Below are 25,689 nucleotides of genomic sequence, written 5' to 3' on the forward strand. Positions count from 1 at the left end.
TTGCTTGAGTCGTAGAGCCTGTAGTTCTCAAAAAGAGCTGATCATAGGGGCACCTCCTATGTGACCATGGTATAAATGCATGTCATGATATAAATGCATGTCAGACACCAGGTGCCCATCAGGAATATTCATGTTTGTGTTAAATAAACATGCTGCCATCCTCGTTTATCTTGCTACATGGATTTGGGCATATAGAATAGTATCATTACCCAGTGACTATGTGAATGTTGTTTTTATTAGAGTTTAGTCAGGAATTATTGCCATGGTTACAGAGATAAGTAAGAACTAATGGAATATACCTGTATTGACTCCTTTCTCACAGGTAAAAATTATAAACCTGGGATTCATACTTGACCTTTGCTTCTTTTTTACTACCAACATACCTGTTGGAAAGAGTCCTATTAATTGAGAAACCTCAATGTTTCTCAGTCATCCCTTGTCTGCCACTTATGTGTCTTAAATCTATCTTAATTCACATTTTTACTTTTCTCACCAGAATTAATACAGCTGCATGTAACAGGCTGGGTTATTTGTACTTCATCTTTGCCTCCCAGCAGCTGTCATCCATTCTGTCCAGGACAGCCATACTGATTTCCCTGCTCAATTCTCCCACCTTTCAAGTAAAAAAGAAAAGGGGCGGGGGAGAAGGATGTATTTTGTGTTGGGAAGACATAAGAGAGGATAAAGAAGAAACTAAAGGTTACCTGTGATCCTAGTGTAAGAGATCACTATCAACATTTTGGTAAGGCTTTTTAAAGCCTTAGGTCACACGAAATGAAATACATAGAAATGTAAGTTTTACTAGAATATCAGCTCCTCAATGTTAGGAATTTTTCTCTTTTTTGTTCATTGATGTGTCTGAACCACCTGGAAGGGTAACCTGGAACATAGTAGGTATTCAATTTAAATACTTATTTAATGAATGAACTAATAAATTAATTAACTTTCAAGACCCAGGACATCAAAACTGAAAGCCAGGTAAATCATCATCAAACCTGAAAACCCAGGTCTCTGCTTGTCTCTGCTTGAATCCAGATGATTCTTTTCATCTGTTTTTCATTGTATTAGAAGTTGAATTATTGCTAATTTTAAACAATAAATGTTCTCAATGTCAGTAATTCCACAGCTACACATCTATAACAAATGATACATTTGGGAAGGAGCCAGTTCGTTGAATAGCCTTATTTTGGCTTTGTGTCTGGGCCCTGTATTTGAAATGATCTGTCTGTAGAGTTTATTTTTCATGAATTGTACTTAGTCTGCCCTTTGTCTCATATGGTTGAGAATCCTTGTCTTTTGTTTGCATTTATGAGTGGAGGATTAGATTTCCTAATAAAGGTAACTGATATATATTTTCTCTCTGAGGGGAATGGAGGGAGATCTCCCTTTCTTCCATTGATTTTTCAGTTTCTTGTCACTTCCATTTTGTATACCTCTTGACTCGAGGGGTTCGAGTTGTGAAGAATGGCTTTCCCCTCCAACTCTCATTTTCTCTGATGTGTGCACGGAGCATTGGATCCATTGGGTTTGCCAGTAAATTTAATCCCCCCTTTTCTCCCATGAAATTATCAGAATCCTTGCCCTTGTTATCACTTCTAAAATATTGATGCATTTATCAATTTTATTACAGTATTTTGTATTACTTTATTGTTAGTTTGCTTTGGGAACTAAAGAGAAGTATTTATGCTCGGATGCCATAGTGAAATGAAAGCAAAGTAATATACTGATATACCTTGTGTATTTTTATATCAGAGTATTCCCTCCCCACCCTTCTGTAGTACTCATGGATTCTTCTAGAGGAACTTTATAATTATTTTATCACAAACTTTCAGTGCCACTTATTTGACTAGGCATTCACTGCATGAACTACTATGATACTTTATGCTGCTTGCATGTCTTTGGACCTAGACCAGGTCTTTAAGCCACATTGAGGAGAAGTACATTACAAATTGATCTGATATTTCCCATTCTAAAAATCCTGAAATGACTCTTTATTGTCTTTGAATAAAATCTAGACTCTTTAGTATCTATCACCTTTATTCCCAACAAAAATATATTGTCCCTATAGACCTTTTGTTGCTCTAATCATACTGAGTTATTTATAACTATTCAAATTTCCCTTTTCTCTTCTGTACACACGCACACACACAGAGGTATTTTGTGCACACAAATATATGTGTACTCCCTTATCCCTATACCCACATACATCTTTCTAGGTGCTCTATCTTTTCCTAGAGCTAATTTCCTAAACTCAAATGCCCCTCACTTAATGGCTTTTTATATAAGCTACTATGATACCCTATGCTGTTACTGTTGTCTGCCTTAGACCATATTCCTAAGTGCCTGGACTGTGTCTTTCATTTCTGTAGGCTCAGTTTAAGATAATTAAGCTTGCTGGTGATCCTATATCATGAAATAAAGTTAAATTGCTACTTTTTAGATAGAATAACAAATATTTTCCTTATTTCCTAACAAAATTTTCACTCAGAAAAATAGATGATTTCAATACTTACCAGATTACTTAAGAGACATACATAACATACCCTTTTGATGGGGCGCCTGGGTGGCTCAGTCAGTTAAGGGTCTGACTTCAGCTCAGGTCATGGTCTCACGGTTCATGGGTTCAAGCTGCACGTCTGTGCTGACAGCTAGCTTGGAGCCTGGAGCCTGTTTCAAATTCTGTGACTCCCTCTCTCTCTGACCCTCCCCTGCTCATGCTGTCTGTCTGTCTGTCTGTTTGTCTCTCTCTCTCTCAGAAATAAATAAAACATTAAAAAAATTTTTTTTAAAAATACCCTTTTGATTACAATGTCATATTTCTAGAGATTAAAGCCAGTTTTTGAGCAGGTGATTCTAGAGATAGAATTCATTTGGAATGCTTTTTTCGCTAAAGAGAGGTTTAGTGAGTAGCCACTTGAGAAAGGTAAAATATATAGTTTTTTTCATGAATGGGAAATCAGGTGGTGATTAAGATGAACAGTCTCATGAGAGAGGTTATCTATGTGAATGATCTCTGTGTTGAGCTGTTTAATACAGAATTACTGGGAATTATGGCCTTTGTCTTTTTTTCTGTGTATTGCCTGAAGTCTTAATCTTTCCTGTTATATTTATATTTGAACAAGTAATTACTGATGCAAGTAAGATTATGACTTGTAGCAGACAGTAAACAGCCTGAGCAGATGGCCTCTTACAGAACACAGCTTGTTCCAGCAGTAGCATTCTGAAGGTATTTCTAGGCAATGGGAACATTTTGCTCTTTTAAGGAGCTCACTTTTCGTTTCCTCTAAAGTGTTTCTAGTTGTTAAAGCAGAAATAAATATTTCAGTAAATAGTAAGCAACTACAGCAGTTCTATCAAGAAGAATTTTATTAAATATTTCTTTTAAAAAACCCAAATATGCAAGCATCTTTTCCTTTTCCTTTTGTGTGAAATGTAACATATGTATTAAAAGTGTATAAAACATAAGTTATGTTGTAATATGCATAAGTATGCATAAAATAGTAAGAAATGGAATATTACCTCACTTTAGAATCCCACCCACCTGCATTTGCCCTTTTGCGGTCATATGCTGCCCCTTCCTGGTTGAGGTAACTCCTGTCCTGACTTGGATGGTAATCACTCCCTTTGTTTGCTTTATACTTTAGCCACTTACACGGCTATCCATTTAAGATAGTTCAGTTTACTCAACTTTGATTTTTAAATAAATGAAATGACACATTAGGCATTCTTTTTGTCTAGCTTGTTTTGCTAAACATTATTCTTAGTGTTTATTCATGTTGTATGTAACTGTAGTTCATTCATTTTTATTATTGTAAAGAAGGCCACTGATGACTGTATCACAGTTTATCTGATCTGTTCTTGATGGACATATTTTGGGTTTTCCAGTCTATTATGAACAATTCTGTTACGAACTTTTTGTACATAACAATTCTGGTTGGCATTGTCTTATCTTTAAAAATGTTTTCCAGGTGGTCTTATTGCAATTTAAATTTGTATTTCTTTGTTTGTTAATGAGGCTGAGCACCTTTTCATGTGAATGTTGGCCCTTTGAGTTTCCTTTTCTGTGAGATATCGGTTTATATCTTTATCATATTTTTGTTAAGTTGGATCTTTTTCTTATTTATTTGTAGGCGATCTTTATTTAGAGTTTTACTTACTTATAGGTTTTATGTAATGCAGATGTCTTCTTCCATTCTTGCTTGCCTTTTTGCTCTCTTCATAGTGTCTTTTGATATACTGAAGTTCTCAGTTTTCACATAGCAACATTCTTCTTAAAAGCCGTTGTTTGTGAGTTGAATAAGAAACCTTAGTGAGGGGTGCCTTCGTGGCTCAATTGGTTAAGCGTCCAACTTCAGCTCAGGTCACGATCTCATGGTTTGTGGGTTCGAGCCCCGCGTTGGGCTATGTGCTGACAGCTAGTTCAGAGCCTAGAGCCTGCTTCAGATTCTGTGTCTCCCTTTCTCTCTGACCCTCCCCTGCTCATGCTCGCTCACTCTCTCTCTCTCTCTCTCTCAGAAATAAATAAAAAAAACATTGAAAAATTAAAAAAAAAAGAAACCTTATTGAGATATTCTATTATATTCTGTTGTAAATGCTTTATAGTTGCGTTTTTTACATTTAGGCATCGTATTGGGCATTGTTTTAGTATATGGCATGATGTAGGGATCCAGTTTTATTCTTTTGTTTTTGTTTTTGTTTTTAATATATAACCTGTTTAAATGACCTAGTTGTTGCAGTCTTACTTATGATAGAGACCGTTCTTTCCTTTCCACTTTGCAGTGTCATTCATCTTTGTCAAGAATCAAGCATCCATATATGAGAGCAGTATATAACCTTTATACTGAAATTCTACTAAGGCAATAGAAGAGAAAATTACAGGTCACTCATTCATGAACATATATGCAAAAATCTTCATCAAAATATTAGAAAACTAATTGAGCAATATATTGGAAGGTAAAGTTTATCCCAGGAATACAAGGTTGGTTAAGTATGAGAAAGTCAACCAGAACAGTCTATTGAGATAATCTCAATAGATGCAAAAAAAGGGTTTGATAAAATTCCATATCCATTCAGTACAGCCGTATATTAAAATTCTTAGCAAATTAGGACTAAAAATGAATGTTCTGACATAATATATAGTATCTGAAAATAAACAAACAAAAAATCTATAGCCTGTATCTTGATGAAGCATTGAAAGCATTTGCTTTAAGTTCAGGAATAGGCCAGAGGCACCTGACATCACCTCTTCAATTTAATACTATAAGGAGGATCCCAGTACAGCAAGGCAGTAAAAAGAAAGTTATAAGAATTGGAAATGAAGAAAGAAAACTATTCTTACTCATTAATAGTACATTTGTAAATATGAACCTCAGAAATAAACTATAAATAATTTCAATGATAAAATTATCAAGGTGCTGAATACACAATACACAGAAATCAATTTTATTTCTGTAAGGAACATGAAATACTTAGACATTAAAAATTAAAATATATCAAAGTGTATTGTTAATATTTCGAACCTCGCAGACGATGCAAGGACATTAAGTCATTTTTAATGGAAAATTCACCCAGGGGATGAATATCCCCCGGTAAAGGTTGTGCATGAGTCACGAGTGAGCTATTTTAACATCTTCCCCAGTCTACCTTCTGACCTTGGTCACTGTCTCACTGCCTTATATTTCTCGGTATCTGTAATATTACAATATTTTCTGCAGTAATTTCTGCTAAGAATAAGCCTGTAAAGACCCTAACAACCCTACTAGGATTTGAACCATCCTCTACAAAGTTTGTGAGTAACTCCTTAATAGAGACCTTATCTAATTCCTCCACTGTTTTTCAAAAGCCATTTAAACTGCCTTTCTCAATGAGCTGGTTTTTGTTTCCTCCGTCTTTTCTCTTACTGGTGCCCACTTTCTTTTGTATGTCAAGAACATCAGGCAGTCCCATTCTTAGTAATTAAATAAGGCAGTCACATATTGCCTCTGGATTACGTATCAAGGTTATATAAAGTGGTCAAGAATGAGGAGTCACTGAGTTTCATATCTGTCATCATCTCTGTCAATAGCATTCAGTTATATTGTTATTGCAAAGCCAGTCTAAGTTTATTTGCACTCACAGCATTCTTTCTGCTTCAGAGAACTATCTGTACATTGGGAAGAGGGCTGAGCAGTTACCCTCTTGGGGTATATATACTATAGCCCAGCTTTTACTCACTGAACAGTTTAGTTGTACCACCTAGAAGCACCTATTCATTGCCACATAGGGATCTGTCATCAACCCAAGTAATCCAACTCTGTTTTATGTAAAATAAGTGATACATCCTTCTGATTGTCCATGCCAATAATTGATTCACTAGGCTTTTCTGGTATGTCTCTGTGAAATACCCTATTTCTTTCACAAAATACTCTCAGCACTCAGGAATTCTCTGACCTTGTCCTCCACCCACCTATATTATCTTTGGGATAACCTAAAGCCTTAGTTCATTACTTTCTTAGTGGAGAGTTCATATCCCCAAAGTAGCTATATAGGCATAAGAAGGCCTTCCAGTGAGAGGAAAAACTGTATATATTTTTTCTCTTACCATTATCTCCTCCCTAAAAGGGTTGGCATTTATCAAACATGCTAGTAACAGCTAGATAATAGAAGTTTTCACTGTCTTCCCCTCTGCCTACTGATCCCTGTCAGACCAGTGGCCAGTTTCTTGGAGTCTTCCCATTTCGTACCAAAGATGTCTTGGTAACTATCCCAGGATTATAGCCTCCTATTTTTTTAGTCCCTTCCTTTTCTGCTTAAAAAGTACCTAAGCCTTTGTGACTCATGCATCTGTATGAGAGTCCTCCTAATAACATCACCCCGAGCTAACAGATTTTTCAGTCAGATTCTCACAAACCTCATTACCCAGGGATCTTACCCAGTATTAAGCTTCATTAATAATTTCAAAGATATTGGCAATCAAGAGATTGACAAGTAGGAAGTGATCTGGTACATGGAGAGGGCCCTCACTTAGAGACAGAGTGCATGCCTGACATAGAGAAGGAAAGACCTAAGCAGCTGCCTTTATCTTTAATGTCCCAGACTCCTCCCTAATTACTCTGGACCACTTAATTGCCCCTGTTTTTGAAATTGTTTGTAAAGCTTGACCCTAGGTAAAATCTGTGGTTAATGTGAGTTAGAGTTCACAGTCTGATCTTTTGTATTCACTCACCCATATATGTCCATTATCTTTTCTTATTCCTTCATATTTCACTGTCTTGGATCATTTTCCTTCTTCCTGAACTTATTTTTTAACATTTTTTTCATTGTACATTTATGGCTGTAGCCAAACAACAATGATGTTGGTTCTTTTGAAAATATATTTTGCTTCTGTCTTGGAGGTGCGTTTCTCTGCATGGAGACTTTAGGTTGGTGGTGACAATGCTCTAGTATGGAAGTCAATAAACTTGAGCCATGGACCAACCACTTGTTTTGTAAGTAAAGTTAGGACACAGCCATACCCTTTTGTTTACATACTGTCTATTGCTGCTGTCATCCAACAATAGCACTTGAATAGTTGCAGCAGAAATCATATGGCCTGCAAGTCTAAAATATTGATTATTTGTCAATTTAATAAAAAGTTTGCCCATTTTTGCTCTAGTTCATTGGTAATATCATTCCATTGCCTTCTGGCTTCTGCTTTTGCTCGTAAGAAGTCACCTATCAGAGTAATTGTTATTTTATGGGAGGTAATCTGTCTTTCTTGAAAATTTTTTCTTTGTTTTGATTTTTTGGAGTTGTACTTTATGTAATACATGGATCTAAAAAAAAAAATAGCCTTTTGGAGATTCTTTGGATTTGTCTGTGGCTTAATGCTTTTTATCAGTTCTAGATAACTCTCATCCTTTACCAAGTTCAAAATATTTTTCTGTTCCTTTTATTTCTTCTCTTTCTGCAACCTCATTTAATTCTATTCTAGATGTTTTCATTATATTCTTTGTCCTGGCTAGGCTTTTGTAGTGTTGTTGTTGTTGTTGTTGTTGAAGTTTATTTATTTTGAGAAAGGCAGAGAGAGAGCCAGTGGGGGAGGGGGAGAGAAAGAGGGAGAATCTCAAGCAGGTTTCATGCTGTCAGTGGAGAGCCCACGTGGGGCTCAAACTCATGAGAGCATAAGATCATGACCCGAGGTAAAATCAAGAGTCAGACACTTAACTGATTGAGCACCTGGGTGGCTCAGTTGAGTGTCTTGATTTCAGCTCAGGTCATGATCCTAGGATTGTGGGATCAAGCCCTGTGTCAGGCTCTGCACTGAGCCTGGAGTCTGCTTAAGATATTCTCTCTCTCTGCCTTCTTCTGCCACTCCTGCACACTTTTGCGCTTGACCTCTCTCTTTCTCTTTAAAATTAAAAAAAATTTTGGGGCACCTGGGTGGCTCAGTCAGTTAAGCATCCAACTTCAGCTCAGGTCATGATCTCACAGTTCGTGGGTTCGAGCCCTGCATCAGGCTCTGTGCAGACATCTAACTCAGAGCCTGGAGCCTGCTTTGGATTCTGTGTCTCCCTCTCTCTCTGACCCTCCCCTGCTCACACTGCCTCTCTTTCTCTCTCTCTCTCTCAGAAATAAATAAAACATTTAAAAATTTAAAAAAAATTAAATTAAATTAAAAAAATTTTTTAATGTTTTAAAAGATATGGTAGAGAAAGAAAAGTTAAATATACCTGACGAAAAAGGTAAAGAACAGAAATCAGTGCAGTACAAGACAAAACAATAGAGAAAATTAATGAAAACAAAGTTTATTTTTAAAAGAATTGAGGAGCACCTGGGTGGCTCAGTCAGTTGAGCGTCCGGCTTCAGCTCAGGTCATGATCTCACGGTTCGTGGGTTCGAGGCCCACATCAGGCTCTGTGCCAACAGTTCAGAGCCTGGAGCCTGCTTTGGATTCTGCGTCTCCCTCTCTCTGTTCATGCTCGCTCGCTCTCTCTTTCTCAAAAATAAAGAAACACTAAAAAACATTTAAAAAATAGATAAAAGAATTGATAAACCTCTAACTAGAATTATCAAGAAGAAAAGATACAAATTACCAATATTAGAATTGAAGGGGAACATCACTACAGATCCTATAGACTAAAAGAATAATAGAGAATTATTATGAAAACCTTTATGCCAATAAATATGACAGTTTAGGTAAAATGGAGAAATATTCTGAAAAATCAGTTATCAAAATCGATTCAAGAAGAACTAGAAAATCTGAATATCTCTAGATTTAGTAAGGAAAATGAGTTGGTAGTTATAATCCTTCCAACAAATTAAACTCCAGACTCAACTAACAAATATAACATTTAATGAAGAAGTAATATGAAACTCTTAGAAGTGGACAGCACCTTTTGCAACTTACTTTATTAGGCTGCCATTACAATGATACTAAACCTGAACGGATATTCCAAGAAAAGTAGACTACAGATGAATATCCCTATGAATATAGATGGAAACATTTTTTAATTGAAGAAGAAAATATACAGTATTACATTTCAGGTGAATAACTTAGTGATTAAATATTTATATACATTACAAAATAAGCACCATGGTAAGTCTAGGAGATGGAAACATTTAAAATAAAAAATTAGCAAATTGAATCCAGCAATATATAAACAGGATAATAAGCTATGACCAAGTAAAGTTAATCCTAGAAAGCAAGATAGGTTTAATATTTGAAAAATAGTATAATTTATCATACTAACAGAAAATAAATGAAAACTATAGAATCATCTTAATAGATGCAGAAAAACTGTTAGAATTTGCAACTCATTCATAAGGAAAACTCAGCAAACTAGGAAAAAAAAGGGAACTTTCTCACTTGGTAAAGATAAGTAATGTCATATATAATAATAGCTAATGAATATTTTCCCTCTATAATTGGAAGCAAAACAAGAGATGTCTACTTCCACCACTTTTATTCACTGTTGTCCTGGGAATCTAATAAGGGCGATAAACCAAGAAAAAGAAATAAAAGATTTGAAGGAAGTAAAACTGTTGTTACTCCCAGATGACATGATTATGTACATGTAAAGTCCTAAGAAATCTATAAAATAAATCACTATGTTGTATGCCTGAAAGTAATATAATACTTTTATAAAAAGAAATAAATGAGTTTAATATTTTTTTAAAAAAGGTATCTATAAATTAGCCATTAAAACTGCTAAAACTAAAACCTTTTTCACAGTCATGGGAATAAAGGTCAAAATATGAAAATTAATTATACTTCTTTTTATTAGTAGCCACAAGCAACTAGAAATAGAAACTTAAAAATATATACCATTTACAGTACGACCAAAATCATCAAGCATGTAGGATAAATTTAACAAGGTGTGTCTAAGATATCAACACTGAAAAGAACATTACATTACCAAGAGTTGATGTTAAAATTTATATAGAAACCCAAATGACCCAGAATAGCCAAAATAATTTTCTTAAGACAGAATAAATTTGAAGGATATACACTGTCAGATTTTATTACTTAATTTAAAGCTATCGTAATCAACAAAGTGTTGTATCAGCATAAGGATGCTTATCTATATGGTGGGGCAGAAATGAAAGCCAGAAATGAACCTACATATATGTATGGTTAATTGATTTTTGACAAGGATACCAAAGTAATCCTATGGGTTAGTGATACTTTTTCTTCAAGAAAGTTGGAAGAAATACCTCCCTTGTGAGGTATTGATATGAGGGAAAAATAAAAATGATACCAAATGAAAAAATTAACTCAAATGGAAACAAAAATGTTAAAATAGAGGTGAAAAGATTTGGTAAAGGCAAAAATGTACCACAAAAGAAAAAAGTGATTAATTGGTCATTATCAAAATCAAAAACTAGCTCTTCCAAATATACCATTAAAACATGAAAAAGCCTGGGGTGCCTAGGTGGCTCACTCAGTTAAGGGCAGACTTCTGGCTCAGGTCACGATCTCGCAACTCATGAGTTCCAGCTCCTCATTGAGCCCTCTGTTGACAGCACAGATCCTGAAGCCTGCTAAAGATTCTGTGACTCCTCTTACTCTCTGCCCCTCCCCCCGCTCACACTCTGTCTCTCTCTCTCTCTCTCTCTCTCTGTCTCAAAAATAAAAATAGTAAATAAAATAAAAATTTTCTTGAACATAAAAAAATTTTCAAAGATATAAAAAAGCCGCAGTATGATAGGAATTATTCACTATAAGTATATCTCACAGGGTTTTTGTCTAGAATATATCAAGAACTCTTAAAATTCAATAATAAGATACAACGGATGCATTTTTTTAAATGGGCAAAAAATTGGAACGACAGGTGATGTGGGAGTATGGTCAATGAGCTCATAATAAATGCTTGATCATTAGAAGAATGCAATTGGTAACTATGAGATCTCATCACATAGTTAAAATCTAAAAGCTTTACAATACTGGGTGTTGACAAGGATGTGACACAATAAAAATCTACACATGTATTGCTGGTAGAATTTAAAAATGTATATGTACTTTGTAAAATAGAATGACAGTTTCTTTAAAAGTTGCCTAGACACTTTGTTTTGACAGAACAATTTTTCTTGTACACAAATGTTTATGGTAGCATTATTCTTATAGACCAAAGCTGGAAACATTCCAGAATTCCATCCATGTGTGGATAAACAAAATTGTTTTATCCATGCAGTGGAATACTACCTAGCAACAGTAAAGAATGAACTACTGCTATACACAAAAGTATGAATGAATGTAAGAAATATGGTTATTGAAAGAAACCAGACACAGAAAGGTACATTTGTTATGATTCCATTTATATGAGACTCTACAAAATACAAATCTAGTATGTAGGGAAAGAAAGAAAATCAGTGGTTGCTTCTTCAGGATAAGTTTCTGGGAAGTGAGTGCTAGTGAATATTTTTGAGGAGATAGACATGTTCTATATATTGATAATAGCGATCGTTCAACTATCTCTATTTTTTTTAAATTCAACAAAAGTTACTCTTAAAATGATTGCAATTAATTTTATGTAAATAATATGTCAATGAGTTTGAGGAAAGACTTCTTTTATTAGCAGAAAAAATCCTTTGTAATTCAGATGCACATCCTCTGAGGATTGGGAGTTTATTTATTTAACTAGATACCAACTTTGTAGCTTGTTTTAGGTTTTTTAAAATAATCTCAACTCTTTTTTATTTCAAATTGCAAAAGGAAGATGAAAAATATGTGCTAGTCTTAGATCAAGCATATAAAGTTATCTAATGAATGTCACTGGACAAGATTAAAACATTTAAGATTGTAGTAGATATTCAGGTTTTATGCAGCATATGTTTTGAGAAAATATGTGCTGAGGACGTGTGTGCTGCTTTCACAAATACTTGATTCTCATACTAGGTTATGAAGTAGATAGAGCAAGTATTCTCTTACACATGAGCACACAGGCTTAGGGAGGTTATGATATAATGTGGTAAAGGTCGCTTAGTGCTCGCTTCGGCAGCACATGTACTAAAATTGATGAAGATCACTTAGCTGACAATTACTAGAGGATCTGGAGTTCAGAGAAAGAGCTTCTGGTTTCTAGTTCTTTCTCTACTGTGACACACTACTTGCCTTTAAAATGTACTTTTGGTGTCATTTGTATGTCTCACTCCACCTCTCCCTTAAAAAAAACAGTAATTTTTTTGACATGTATTCTTGACGAAATTCAGATTTCTTTTCAAGCTGAAGTGTTTAATATTTGTTCAGAGTGTTGCCATATTAATCAGAAACATTCTTGGACATTCATGTAATGGTCAAAAGTAATTCTAATGGCCAGGGAATAATGGAACTTAACATGAAACAAACTTTGAATATGAACAGTTGCCAAGGAATTATGTAATTTGACTAGTTTTCTGAATCTGTTTAATGTACTAATTTAATTCATTGTGATAATTTTCAGACTAAATAAACTTGAAGATACTATTATACTAATTAAAGGAAAGATTGAAGAAGTTTGCCTTCCTGTAGAAAAAGTGGATGTCATTATATCTGAGTGGATGGTAAGTATTTACAGAAAAAAATACTTTTATTGGTTTAAAAAAAAAGAAAACAAGGCATAAGTAGTTTGTCTGCATTTAATTAAGTTTGACAAATGGCAGAATAGTGGGATTATTTTAAAAACAGCTACAGTCTTTATGGTAGTTTATTCTGATATGGTACTTATTCACAGGCCGTTTATAATCTTTTTAAAAAGAGAAAATTAGCTTCTTGTAAATTCGTTATAAAGGATTATTGTTTCTCTACTTTGTAAATTTGTAAAGACCTAAAATGTTTGCTAAAAAGCCTCTGAGGACTAGTAAGAACTTACCAGGACTGTTTCGTCAAAATTAACATGATGTCGCCACTGTTGCCATCACACTGAATGTGCTGGCTTTCTTATGTCTGGCCATGTGGTCAGTATTCCTTATCACATAAAATAGAATTTATTAGCGTTATTAACATATAAAATTAAAATATATCATGTTGCTTTAGAATTTGCTTTTCAAATCATAAGTTAAGTGCAGAATGTTTATTTTTAAAGGTACATAAAGTGGAACTAATGGTATTTAACAGCTTATTTGACTTGTTGATATGCCAATTTGATGACGACAAGTTAGTATTTCTAGATAAAGATTTTCTAACCATTTGGAGAGGTTTTAAGCCTTTAAAAAAATCATATGATATAATATATTTTCACTAAGTGAATTTATCAAAAAATTTTGAAAAGAATGCATTTTGATTTATAATTATGTATAAATTTGGAATAAACTAACAATTCTAGCAAAATAGCAGGAATTTCAGGGAGCTTTTGGGATGTTCAGATTTAATGTGTTAGTAAATTTCACTCTAGAATCACTGATGGTCACTGTTGCTGGTAGTTACTCTTTTGTACATGAAAGAGTATATTCATTTTTATTTTTATGCTAGGGTTGGCTTTTAATAATTCTTAATCATAGTGTCTTATACTAAAGAATTTGTATCAACACTTTGATTTTTTTAATGAATTGAGTGAAAAGGTATGGATTTAGTTATATGTAATTAAAAATCCAAGGTATGCTCAGGAGTCTGGGTGGCTCGGTGGGTTAAGTGTCCCAACTCCTGATTTCTGCTCATGTCTTGATTGAGCCCCTGTAGGAGCTCTGCGCTGAATGTGGAGCCTGCTTAAGAAACTCTCTCCCTCTCCCTTGGCCCCTCTCCCACTCGTGCATGCACTCTCTCTCTCTCTCTCTCTCTCTCAAAATAAATAAATAAATCTCAAAATATAGAATACAAAAATATTTTTAAAAATAGAAACCCAGCATCTTTTTAAGGACAACAAAAGGGTTCTTTCGAATAAGCACATTAGAGTCAGTTCCACAGCAATAATTTAAAACACTGTATACTAAATGTTGGCTGACATCCTCATTCCTCTAGGAACCATTTTATTTTTCTTGGAAAATGCATCTCTTAAATTATTCTAAATTAGGCTATAAGCAAACTAAAAGACAGACTTTACTGAACTTCCTGTCCTGTCAATTGAACATTTTTACATATCTGGGTATAACTAAGTAACTATTTGAATAATTCTTGCCCTGCCTAGCAGGATTTTACTTAGAGATATGGATATTCTAGAAATTTTCATTTTAAAATCTGAAAAGATTATCGAGAAATATTAATATTCAGTTGAAATCTTAGAGCTATTTGTCATAATAACAAAAAAGTGGCTTGATTAGGTGAATTTATAAGATGGTCACATTTACAATATGAACTTTATTCAAAAGGTGTACTGGTCTTGGGCTTGTTTGCCCTCAGGTGCCTTTTACACTCTTCTCCTGCTTGCTTCTGTGCTGACAGACAGCTAACTCTGCAGGTCACATTTTCTAGGCTTCAGGGACAGCCATCTTGCCCAGGGTTTGGGAAACCCAATGGGAAACATGGAAGATTTCAGAAGAGGAGAAGCCAGGGCATTTCTTTGCTTCTCTTTGCCTCTAGTTATATTGCTGGCAGAAGCTATTTCTTTTCTGATTCCAATTCCCACTCATAATCCCAGTGTCCTCTATGTGACTCTGGCCCTGGACTCTGGCAGCACTGCTTCTTCCTTCTGTCTCTCTAGCTTAAGAGTGTTAGTTATTTCCTGGTGTCATTGACGTCCAGTTGTCTCACTTCCTTCTTGATGATTTCCTTTGTGTAACCAACTTCCTGCATTAATTTTTCTCTATTTTCATTGCCTGTGGTTTCTGTTCTCCTAGGCTCTAATTGATGTAAAGGGTACCTTTCATTTTGGAGGTTTGATCAGGTATAATCTCTTTGTGTTTGTAACACAGACAATACTGAGTCACTGGAATCTAAAATGAAAACCAGTTGTTTGGAACCAAGGTGCTTTTAGAAGCCCTTCACCCAGGAAAGTAAATCAGTGTATTCGGGACGTGTTAAGAACTTGCCTTATCCCTCTTCACAAAAGTGTAACTTAAGAGTTTGCATTATCTTACTGTCTGTCCTCCTTTTAAGCATCAGTGGCATTGAAGTCTAGCAGATTGTGTTAATTGCACTGAGTAGAGCATTAGACACTAACTTATGGCAGTTATTCTAAGGCAGTCAACTTTGGATAGCCTTTTTTCTCTAGTGAAATTTGCATTAAGCTTTTTAAGTAGGCTTGTGCTGGAACGTTTTGAGTCAGCTTTGTGGATTGGCAATAAAATTTATAGAACCTTCTAAATCCTGTAAATTCCCTCCTAACTTGGGTGTATCTAGTAGGATTTCTGAGCTGCGTAGCTGGAAAACTCCAAGTGTATAATTAAACAAGGACAGGTATGCTTTCTAAAATATCCAACATTTTTCACACTCCTACTTGGGCTGAAGTGGGTAAATGGCTGACTATTTTAAATCCACTTTAAAGCCACATTTTCATGAACCAACATTTTAAAATTAAAATATGCTGCATAGAATCCTATCTTTGATTTATTTTTTTACATATAGTGGTAAAGATGCAAAAATCTAGAAAAAACACAATTTTAAGCCATAGCTTATATTTTTTCTCCCTTTTTAAAAGTATTTTCAACAAAGAAGGGCAAAAAAAGAATATACCCTGCATAGTTGGGCACAGATGTTTAATGGACTTGTAATGCAGTATAGCACCGTAGCCATCCTATATTGCGGAGATGTCCATCTGTTCTCTTCTCCTGTGGTCCACTAACGTTTCCGTGTTAATCTAGATATGTTTTTTTTGTCTACAGCTATTCATGAACTTTGCCTTTATTTTGGAAGGTGTTCTTAGTTAAGAATGTAATTTTAAAAGCCAGATCATTTCTGTCAGCATCTTATTTAATAAACTGTCACTTGCCTCTTAATGTTTATGAATTTCCAGATGTAGGCCTCCCTTAAGTTTTATATTTTCATTTTTATTGAATGGAATTTCTACTTCAGAAAATTATTAGTTAAATAAATAACTGACATTAAATAAATATTCTTTAAATCAGTTTAATCTCTACAGGATGTTAATATTTATGCCTGTGAGTATCTCTTTTCATTTTTCCTATTTTACAGTACCAGTAGAGCCATTCTTTGTGACATCTTATTGCTGATTGCCTAATAAAACTGTTCAAAGTGGGGCGGCTGGATGGCTCAGTCAGTTAAGCGTGTGCTTTAGCTCAGGTCATGATCTCACCGTTCGTGAGTTCGACCCCCACAAGGGCTCTCTACTATCATTGTGGAGCCTGCTTTGAATCATCGCTTTCCCTCTCTTTCTGTCCCTCCTGCACATGCTAGCTTTCTGTCTCTGTCTCTGTCTCTGACTCTCTCTCTCCCCTCTCAAAAATCAACTAAAAAAAAAACAAAAATAAACTATTCAAAGTGTCTCCAATTCAGTTAAGCCAGATTGACTCATTTGGTGTTGCTGTTTTCCATCTATGTTTTCAGTATGACCTCCTTACAAATACATAGATAAGATCCTCGCATCATATGGTACAATTGCCTGTGATGATTCTTGTTTCCCTCTTTGTTTTCTTCTGTCATCAGGATTATCAGAATTACACATTAGGTAAACTTTATATTTCATTGTCATGGTCATTCACAACATACATTCAAATTGTCTAAAGTCCCTTGTAGTTTTTCTATCTAGGCTTGCTTTTCACAGAAGCTACCTAAAATTTCTCTTTCTTGGATTTGTCCTTGAAACTTAAGAAATAACTTTCCTACCTTCACCAGCACGAGTATATCTGTATAATATGCATGTATTAACATACCCACACCCACATGATGGTATGTCTTTTGTTCATATTTAATACTCTTTATAGTTGATGAGTAGTGTGTCAGGATATCATTTAGAAAACATGGCTGTCATTTGGCTTATCAATTTTAAACTGACCATGAAACCTGTCATAGGTCACATTTTAAACTGGTGGATGTTAAAATGTTTTTGTTGACTTTAGTTTGGTCTGACAGTAGAGCCATGTTATTTCAGCCAACGGCCATGAGGATAGGTGGCCTTTCCTGATCTGTTTTTAACAACATAAATTTTCACTTATGCAGGTGCACTTTCTTTTTTTGGCAAGAAATATGCTTATGACCTAAATTTAAGAATTTTTTAAAAATTCTTATATTTTTCTTCTTTTACATATATTATTCAGAAAACTTTAAGCTAAATAAATTTTATAAATTTAGTATGTATTTTTTATTTATTTAAAATACTTTCTGGGGGTGCCAAGATGGCTCTGTTGATTAAGCATCCAACTTCAGCTTAGGTCATGATCTCACAGTAAGTGGATTGGAGCCCCCATCTCAGGCTCTGTGCTGACATCTCAGAACTGGAGCCTGCTTTAGATTCTATGTCTCCCCCCACCCTCTCTCTCTGCCCCTTCCCTACTTGCACTCTGTCTCTCTCTTAAAAATAAATAAATGTTCAAAAAAATTTTTCTGAAATAATTTCACATGTTCAGTGGTTCAAGATAAGAAATATAACATACTTCCTCCCTAACTCTATACCTCTTAACATTTTTTTCCTTGCATTTATTTATTCCATTTTTGTTCCATTAGAGAAAAACAAGAGACACCTTTTCACTACAGGATTTCTTGTACTTAAAAAAATTAATGAAAGTAAAAATCAATAATAAAATTCTCACCAAATTTAAAACACAAAAATAAATGACAAAGCTACATAAAATGAACTCTTTAGAATGTTCTTTTGATGACAGAGATTACTGTTTTTTAATGTCTTTTATTTCTATTTCTTTTTTTTTAATGTTCATTTATTTTTGAGAGAGAGAGTGCATGAGCAGGGGAGGGACAGAGAGAGAATGAGACAGATCATCTGAAGCAGGCTTCACACTGTCAGCTCAAAGCCCAATGTGGGGCTCAGACCCACAAAGCATGAGATCATGACCTTAGCCAAAGTCGGACACTCAGCCAACTGAGCCCCTACTCCTGTTTCTGTTATCATGTTTTTTTAGTGTATTTCTGGCAGAAACAGTTTGCCCCTTAATGGAAGATAGTGAGGATTAGTGAGACCAAAATATGTGTTAGCAAATTGCCTTATTTCTTTTAAATGTGTTATATCTTCTCTGTCTGGCAGACTCCTCATAGTTCTTTTAAGACTCCTCTCAGACACCACCCCCATGAAGTTTTCTGATGTATTCCTTGATCACATATAAAATCTCTCTTTTCCCTCTCTTTTATACTTCATTTTAAGATTCTGTTTTCAGGTTTTTGCACTGTATTGTAATTACTTGTTGATGTACCTTTTTCCATTCTCTCAAGAATGGAAGCTAGGATTTACTTGGTGTGGCCAGATTTTATCATAAGGCTTAGCATTAGTGAATAATGGAATGTATAAGAACTTTCCCACATAGAAATTCACTGGCCACAGATATGATCTTATTTAGAGTTTTCAGTACAGCATATGAAAGCATGGAGGTAGCATATGACAGGGACTTGGGTGAAGAACATTCTTTAGTGCTTTCCTCTTGGTTTATGAGCCCTTTGTTAAAGCACATGATGCTCTGTTTCCATGGCTAGCATTTACTTATTGACCCTGCCTATATTTAGTGCAAAGAAATATGAAAATCACCTGATAGATATGGATTATTAGGGTTGGGGATACTTTTAGCATTTTCTTAATGTTAATTAAAATTATTATATGTATGTTTCAAGCAAAATTCTCTTTGTTCCTAGTATACAGTTTTTAGGCAATACTGATAATATGTAATTTTTAAGTATAAAATATACTTTTTATTGTAATATTTTTGAGTACACTAAATATTAACAGGGAGATAGTTACAGTACTTGAACAATGAAAGGAAAATTGTGGTTTATAAGATTTTTTTATGGATGTGCTGACTTCTGGATTAAGAATAAAATGAAAACTAAGGGAATAAAAATGTAATTAAGAATAGGTCCCTTATGTATAATTATTTCAATTTTATAATATTTACACTTATCTGAGCTCTTAACTACTCCCCATCCTCTTCTTTACTTAATAGTAATATTTCTTTAAATTAGAATTCACATCATACTCTGTGGCCATTTTACTTCATACTCTAGAAAGGGGAATATTTTATAATAGTCGGATCTTAGTATCTATAGAGAACATGTAACCCTTTGAGAAATCCTTAAAGTGGACCTTAGGAGGGGCGCCTGGGTGGCTTAGTCGGTTAAGCGTCCGACTTTCGCTTAGGTCATGATCTTGCGGTTCGTGGGTTCGAGCCCCACATCGGGCTGTGTGCTGACTGCCAGCTCAGAGCCTGGAGCCTGTTTCAGAGTCTGTGTCTCCCTCTCTCTGACCCTCCCCTGCTCACGCTGTCTCTCTCTCTGTCTCCTAGAAATAAATAAAAAATAGGAGCGCCTGGGTGGCTTAGTCGGTTGAGCGTCCGACTTTCGCTTAGGTCGTGATCTCGCAGTTCGTGGGTTCGAGCCCCGCATTGGGCTCTGTGCTGACTGCCAGCTCAGAGCCTGGAGCCTGTTTCAGTCTGTGACTCCCTCTCTCTCTGACCCTCCCCTGCTCACGCTGTCTCTCTCTCTCTCTCCTAGAAATAAATAAAACATTTAAAAAAATTAAAAAAAAAAAAAAAGAAAGAAAGAAAAAATAAAAAAAAAAGGGGACCTTAGGATATTTAATAGTTGTGGGTACATTAAAAAGTTTAGTAACATACATTATTCAAATGTATGTTCTTTTTTTCTATGCTTGATACCACATCTAAGTGAAATTATTTAGTGCTTTAAGCAAAGTTGTTTATATTGAAACAATTATGTGTTATGGGGAAATTTTAGTTTAGGTGTTTTATATCATTTTCATCAGATTTTTGGAGGTTGCCTTTGCCAGGAGAGTCAGTATATCATGAGTGATTGATTTGATGGTATTTATTTGCTTTGTGGCCCTATGTTATTCCCTATGCCATATTCCATTTTAGTGTTCTTCTATCATGGCCTGTTATGAATTGCTTTTTTAGTAAATCTTTTTGTTCAGTAAGTAAATTATTCTGATGATGAAGATAAAGAAGATAAGTTATTCAGGAATATGAGTCAATTGCCTATAGGAAAATTTCTCAGTTATGCTAGTCAGAGAACATGAAATATTTGTTAGTTTTGATATCAAACTCTGAAATTATATAGCAATTTATGAAGTTTTCAGTAGTAGTGTTTACTTCTACCTCATAATGAAAGAGAGCTCTTAAAATTTACAGTTTGCATTTTCAGAGAATTGGGCATTTAATATAAACACAGATTTTCCTGTGTAACTGAGTTGACACAGTTCTAAGTATAATAATGTGTGAAGTGGTTCTATTTAAAAATTATCCATGAGCAGATATTTGATTCACAAGACTTGAGTAATCATATAAATGCCACCAATTTGTAGTAAAGAAAACTTGTTGTTCCTGTACTTCCACTGGATTTAGAGAGCTGCCTGCCAGTCATGTGTTCCAGAAGTAACAAACTAGATATGGTATGAAGATTTGGGAGGGAAAAAGCATTATTTGTATTTTTTTGGAGTGGAGTATAAAGTTTACAAAATTTTCAGATAAAATATTAGCCTTCATAGCTATTTGAGCCCTTGCAGGGCTGATTTTAGTAAGTTCTTCCTTGTTCCTTGGGAATTTCAGTTCATTCTCTTTTGCCTTTAGAGATGCTTCAAGGGACAAGTTTAAGAAGCCATGACTGGGGCACCTGGATGGCTCAGTCGGTTAAGTGCCCGACTTCAGCTCAGTTCATGATTTCATGGTTCATGGGTTTGAGCCCCACGTCAGGCTCTGTGCTGACAGCTCAGAGCCAGAGCCTGCTTCAGATTCTGTGATTCCCTCTCTTCTCTCTGCCCCTCCCCAACTTCCTCTCTCCCTCCCTGTTTCTCTCTCTCTGTCTCTCTCTGTCTCTCTCTCTCTCTCTCTCTCACACACACACACACACACACACACAAATAAATAAATAAACATTAAAAATTTTTAAAAGCCATGACTTAACAGTGCTTTTTGAAACTGATTCAAAAAGGCTTGATGAAGATAATTGTCCTCTTCGGTTTTCTTGGAGTATAGATCTTTCACATGTTATACTGTCTATCATAGAGTCTCCAAATTGGCAAAATTTAGATGGCAGGACTATGAAGTCATTGTTTATTTAGATTAAGTGAGAATTTTAGGGCAGAAGTTAGTTACAGTAAGTGTTGATCTGTTCTTATGAATGGTTTTTCTGACCTATGCTTGGTAGATTACTTATTTTGAGTAAATTTTTCAGTAGTGGTGATGCATTGATTTGGTCTGCTCCATTTTCCATTCTCTTTCCTTTATCCTTTTTCAATACTGGAATATTTATTTGGGAGTACGCAACTTAAAGTAACTTGAAGTTGAATGAATGTGAGGCTACTTGACCTTTCCAGGAATTCAGTCTGCAGCCTTACTTTTATTAATATGTGTTACTATCCAATAAAAGTACATGACCAGAGGGGAACCCATGGCTTAATCTATTCCCTGTTATTAGGAAATAACATCTAATTTGTCTTAATCAGTTTTGCTAAGGATTTGTCCCTTTCTGCTATTTTCAAAGAACCCAAATTGTGGCTTTGTTGATTTTTCTTTATCAACATCTGTTTTCTATTGTATTGATTTCCACTTCAGTCTTTATTATTTCCTTATATTCTCTTAGAGTTTGATTTGCTGCTCTCTATCTAGCTTCTTGAAATGGAAGCTTAGGGGTGCCTGAGTGGCTCAGTCAGTTAAGCGTCTGACTTTGGCTCAGGTTTTGATTTTGTTCAGGAGTTCGAACCCCACATTGAGCTCTGTGCTGACAGGTCAGAGCCTGGAGCCTGCTTCAGATTCTGTCTCTTTCTCTCTCTACCCCTGCCCAACTTGTGCAGGTTCTCTCTCTCTCTCTCTTTCAAAAATAAATAAAAACATTAAAAAAAATTTTTTTTAAATGGAAGCTTAGATCATTGATTTTCAGCTTTTCTTTTTCTAATATTTGGCATTTGAGGCCAATATTTCTTTTATGTATACGTATATATATGTATATACATACGCTTTTTTTTTTCATTTTATTTATTTGAGAGAGAGCTTGAGTGTGGATGGGGGAGAGAGGCAGAGGAAGGGAGAGAGAAAGAATACTAAGCAGGCTTAATGCTTGCCACTGAGCCAAAGGCACGGGGCTTATCTCCCGACCCTGAGATCATTACCTGAGCCAAAAATCAGATCAGAAGCTCCACCCAGGTGCCTCAAGGCCAATATTTGTAAGTACTGATTTAGCTGAATCCCACATTCAAGTGATTTCTAAAAATAGTTCTAAGTATTACTTTTTTCTTGGATGATAATTTTTCATGCTATTATTAAGAAACACTGAAGTACTATCATACTTGAGAGAGAATCTACCATTAGAAAGATAAAGGCATTGGCACTTTTACCCTCCACGTAAGTTGATTAAGTGCTCTAAGGACTAAGTCCTGAAGAACACACATTTTATATATTTTTTCTTATGGATATTAGTTTTGGTGTTATTTCCTCTTTCCTTCTTCAGTTCTACGTGACCACTGTGTTTTAGAAGAGAAAGAACACACTTTTATTATTAAATAAGCATTCAGCGAGAGTGTGATGCACATCACAGGCAATTGCTAAGAGATTGCAGAGACAGAGATCTCATTCTTGTATTTATACCCGCAGATACAACTCACGCATTACAGGCGTGTTCCTAAGATTAATAAATACTGTGACTATTTTAATTGCTACTTTTTTCCACTTCATTTTGTAATCAGAGGGAAATTCTGGAATGCAATTATATAAGAATTTGAGAGGCAGTACATAATTCAAATACTTAATAATGTTTAAAAAACTAACAATTCTGGGGCGCCTGGGTGGCTCAGTCAGTTGAGCATCCAACTTCAGCTCAGGTCATGATCTCACGGTTCGTGGGTTCGAGCCCCACATCGGGCTCTGTGCTGATAGCTAGCTCAGAGCCTGGAGCCTGTTTCAGATTCTGTGCCTCCCTCTCTCTCTGATCCTCCCCTGTTCATGCTGTCTCTATCTCTCTCTCAAAAATAAATAAAATATTAAAAAAAAAGAACTAACAATTCTGAGGGGCACCTGGGTGGCTCAGTCAGTTAAACATCCGACTTCGGCTCAGGTCATGATATCACGGTTCATGGATTCAAGCCCTGTGTCGGGCTCTGTGCTGACAGCTGGCTCAGAGCCTGAAGCCTGCTCCGGATTCTGTGTCCCCTCTCTCTCTGACCCTTCCCTGCTCATGCTATATCTGTCTCTCTCTCTCTCAGCAATAAGTAAAACCATTTAAAAAAATTTTTTTAAACAAAAAATTAAAAAAAAAAAAGAACTAACAATTCTGAGACTCAGTGTGTTTATGGCTCATTTTGGCATTCTGTGAAATTTCAGCTAATTTCTTTGGCCTGTCTTTCTCTTGGGTATGTTTATCTTTTTATTATTTTTCTGAAAGTTCCTTATTTATTCTACTTGCCAGTTTGTTGTTAGAGCTCTTCTCCTGTCTTCTGCCTCTCTTGGTTTCTGGGCACATATTAGAATTTTACTCTGTCCCCTTTGAAGGTAGATGTGGCCCTGTGACTTATTTTGGGCTGTGAAAGTCATATCCAGACAGAATGTTTAACAGCCAGTACACAATTTACCACATCCCCTTTCTTTGCATCAGTGATTGTGGAAGCATGTATCAATATGAACCTTCTGTCAGCCTGACTCCTGGGTAATTATAATAAGCAATGACTCTTGTCAGCCTGTGATGTAAGAAATAAATCTTTTTTTGTTTTGAGTGATGATTTGGATATTGTTTGCTAATGTAGGATAACCTAGCTTTGTCTTGATAATTGTCTATCACTTGTTTGTTATCAGCATGTGGCTTTTCGTTGCACTATGTTTTTGATGTGATTTGATGAATAGACATTCTTAACATTTAATGTATTATCAGAATTCTTTTATCATGAGTGCTTGTATCTTGTTTAATAAATCTTTCTAGAATTGCTATTACACATTTATTGCACTTCTCTATCTTCTCTGCCTCTTACACTTCTTCAAATTTTCGATTATTCTCTAACTTTTGGGGCTGCATTCTGGATAACTTCTTCAGTTCAGTATTACCAACTCACTGATTTTTTCTGAAGCTCTTTCTAATTGTTAAACTCATCTGTTGAGTTTTTTAAATTTCAATTTATCTTTTTTTTCACTTCTAGGAATTTTCTTAGGGTCTTTTAAATTTTTTCTTGCTTGTTATTATCTTCAAGCCACTTTTAATCTCATGAATCAAATAGTATCAGAGAGTTTGCAGGTCCACTTTTGCTGATTGTTGTTTCTACTAGCCTTTATTCATGGTGCTTGGTACTTGTTTATTTGAGTGGTTAGTATTGTTTGATATTCTGCTACATATTTTCTCAGTCTTTATCTGTGGAAAATTCTTTGATGCCTGAGTTTTACCCCCAAATTATTTATACTCATTTTTGCTCTGTACTTGGAACATATACAAATGCAGACCACTGTTACTTATTGTTTTTGATTTTTAAAAGCACTTTGTTAGGGAAAATTTCCAGTGTAAAAAATTAAGAATGAATGTTTCATTGAACAATTGTACTATCACCTAGCCTCAACAGTTACCAGTGTTTGCCATTTTTGTTTTATTTATTTTTGTGCTATTATATGTTTTTTGATATCTTTAGCTAATACTTATAAAAGTGTGTGCTTATTATGCCTTTATTCATTATGTTATTGAGCCTAACAAAATTATCAGTGTAGCCACAATTCCATATTACAAAAATATTCTTAATATACAGTCTGTGCTCACATTTCCCTGGTTGTTTCATGAATTTTATAGACATTTTTTACTTTCGATTTGTTTGAATCAGGATCTGAGTTATGTCTACATGTTGCATTTGATTAATTTGTTTCATAAATCCTTTTGATTAAACTTTTTTTGAGATAATTGTAGGTTATCACATGCAGTTCAGGTTAGGGTTAGGGTTAGGAATAATACAGAAAGATGCCTTTTACTCTTTACCCAGTTTCTCTCAATGATAACAGCTTTAAAAACTGGTGAGACAGCACAACCAGAATATTGATTCTGATAACATTTAGATACAGAACAGTTTCCTCAGTACAAGGAGCCCTCCTATTATCCTTTTATGGCCATGCCCACTTCTCTCTTCTGGTCCCCAACCTTGACCTCTAGCAAACTCTAGTCAGCTCTCAATTTCTATAATTTTATCATTTCAAGAATGAAATGGAATCATATAGGATGTGACCTTTTCG

General features: G+C 35.1%; 1 protein-coding gene across 2 annotated transcripts in view; it reads left to right on the top strand.

Moving 5' to 3' along the window:
• PRMT3 (protein arginine methyltransferase 3) overlaps nt 1-25,689 on the top strand; it is a 129,860-nt gene that overhangs the window by 32,868 nt on the left and 71,303 nt on the right. For both annotated transcript variants that reach the window (XM_039236752.1, XM_039236753.1), the window contains one exon: nt 12,900-12,999. In XM_039236752.1, the coding sequence (XP_039092683.1) occupies nt 12,900-12,999 (100 nt within the window). The remainder of the gene's footprint in view (nt 1-12,899; nt 13,000-25,689) is intronic.

This window comes from Hyaena hyaena, unplaced genomic scaffold (assembly GCF_003009895.1).
Source record: "Hyaena hyaena isolate Hyena2069 unplaced genomic scaffold, ASM300989v1 scaffold_116, whole genome shotgun sequence".
Classification (NCBI taxonomy): domain Eukaryota; kingdom Metazoa; phylum Chordata; class Mammalia; order Carnivora; family Hyaenidae; genus Hyaena; species Hyaena hyaena.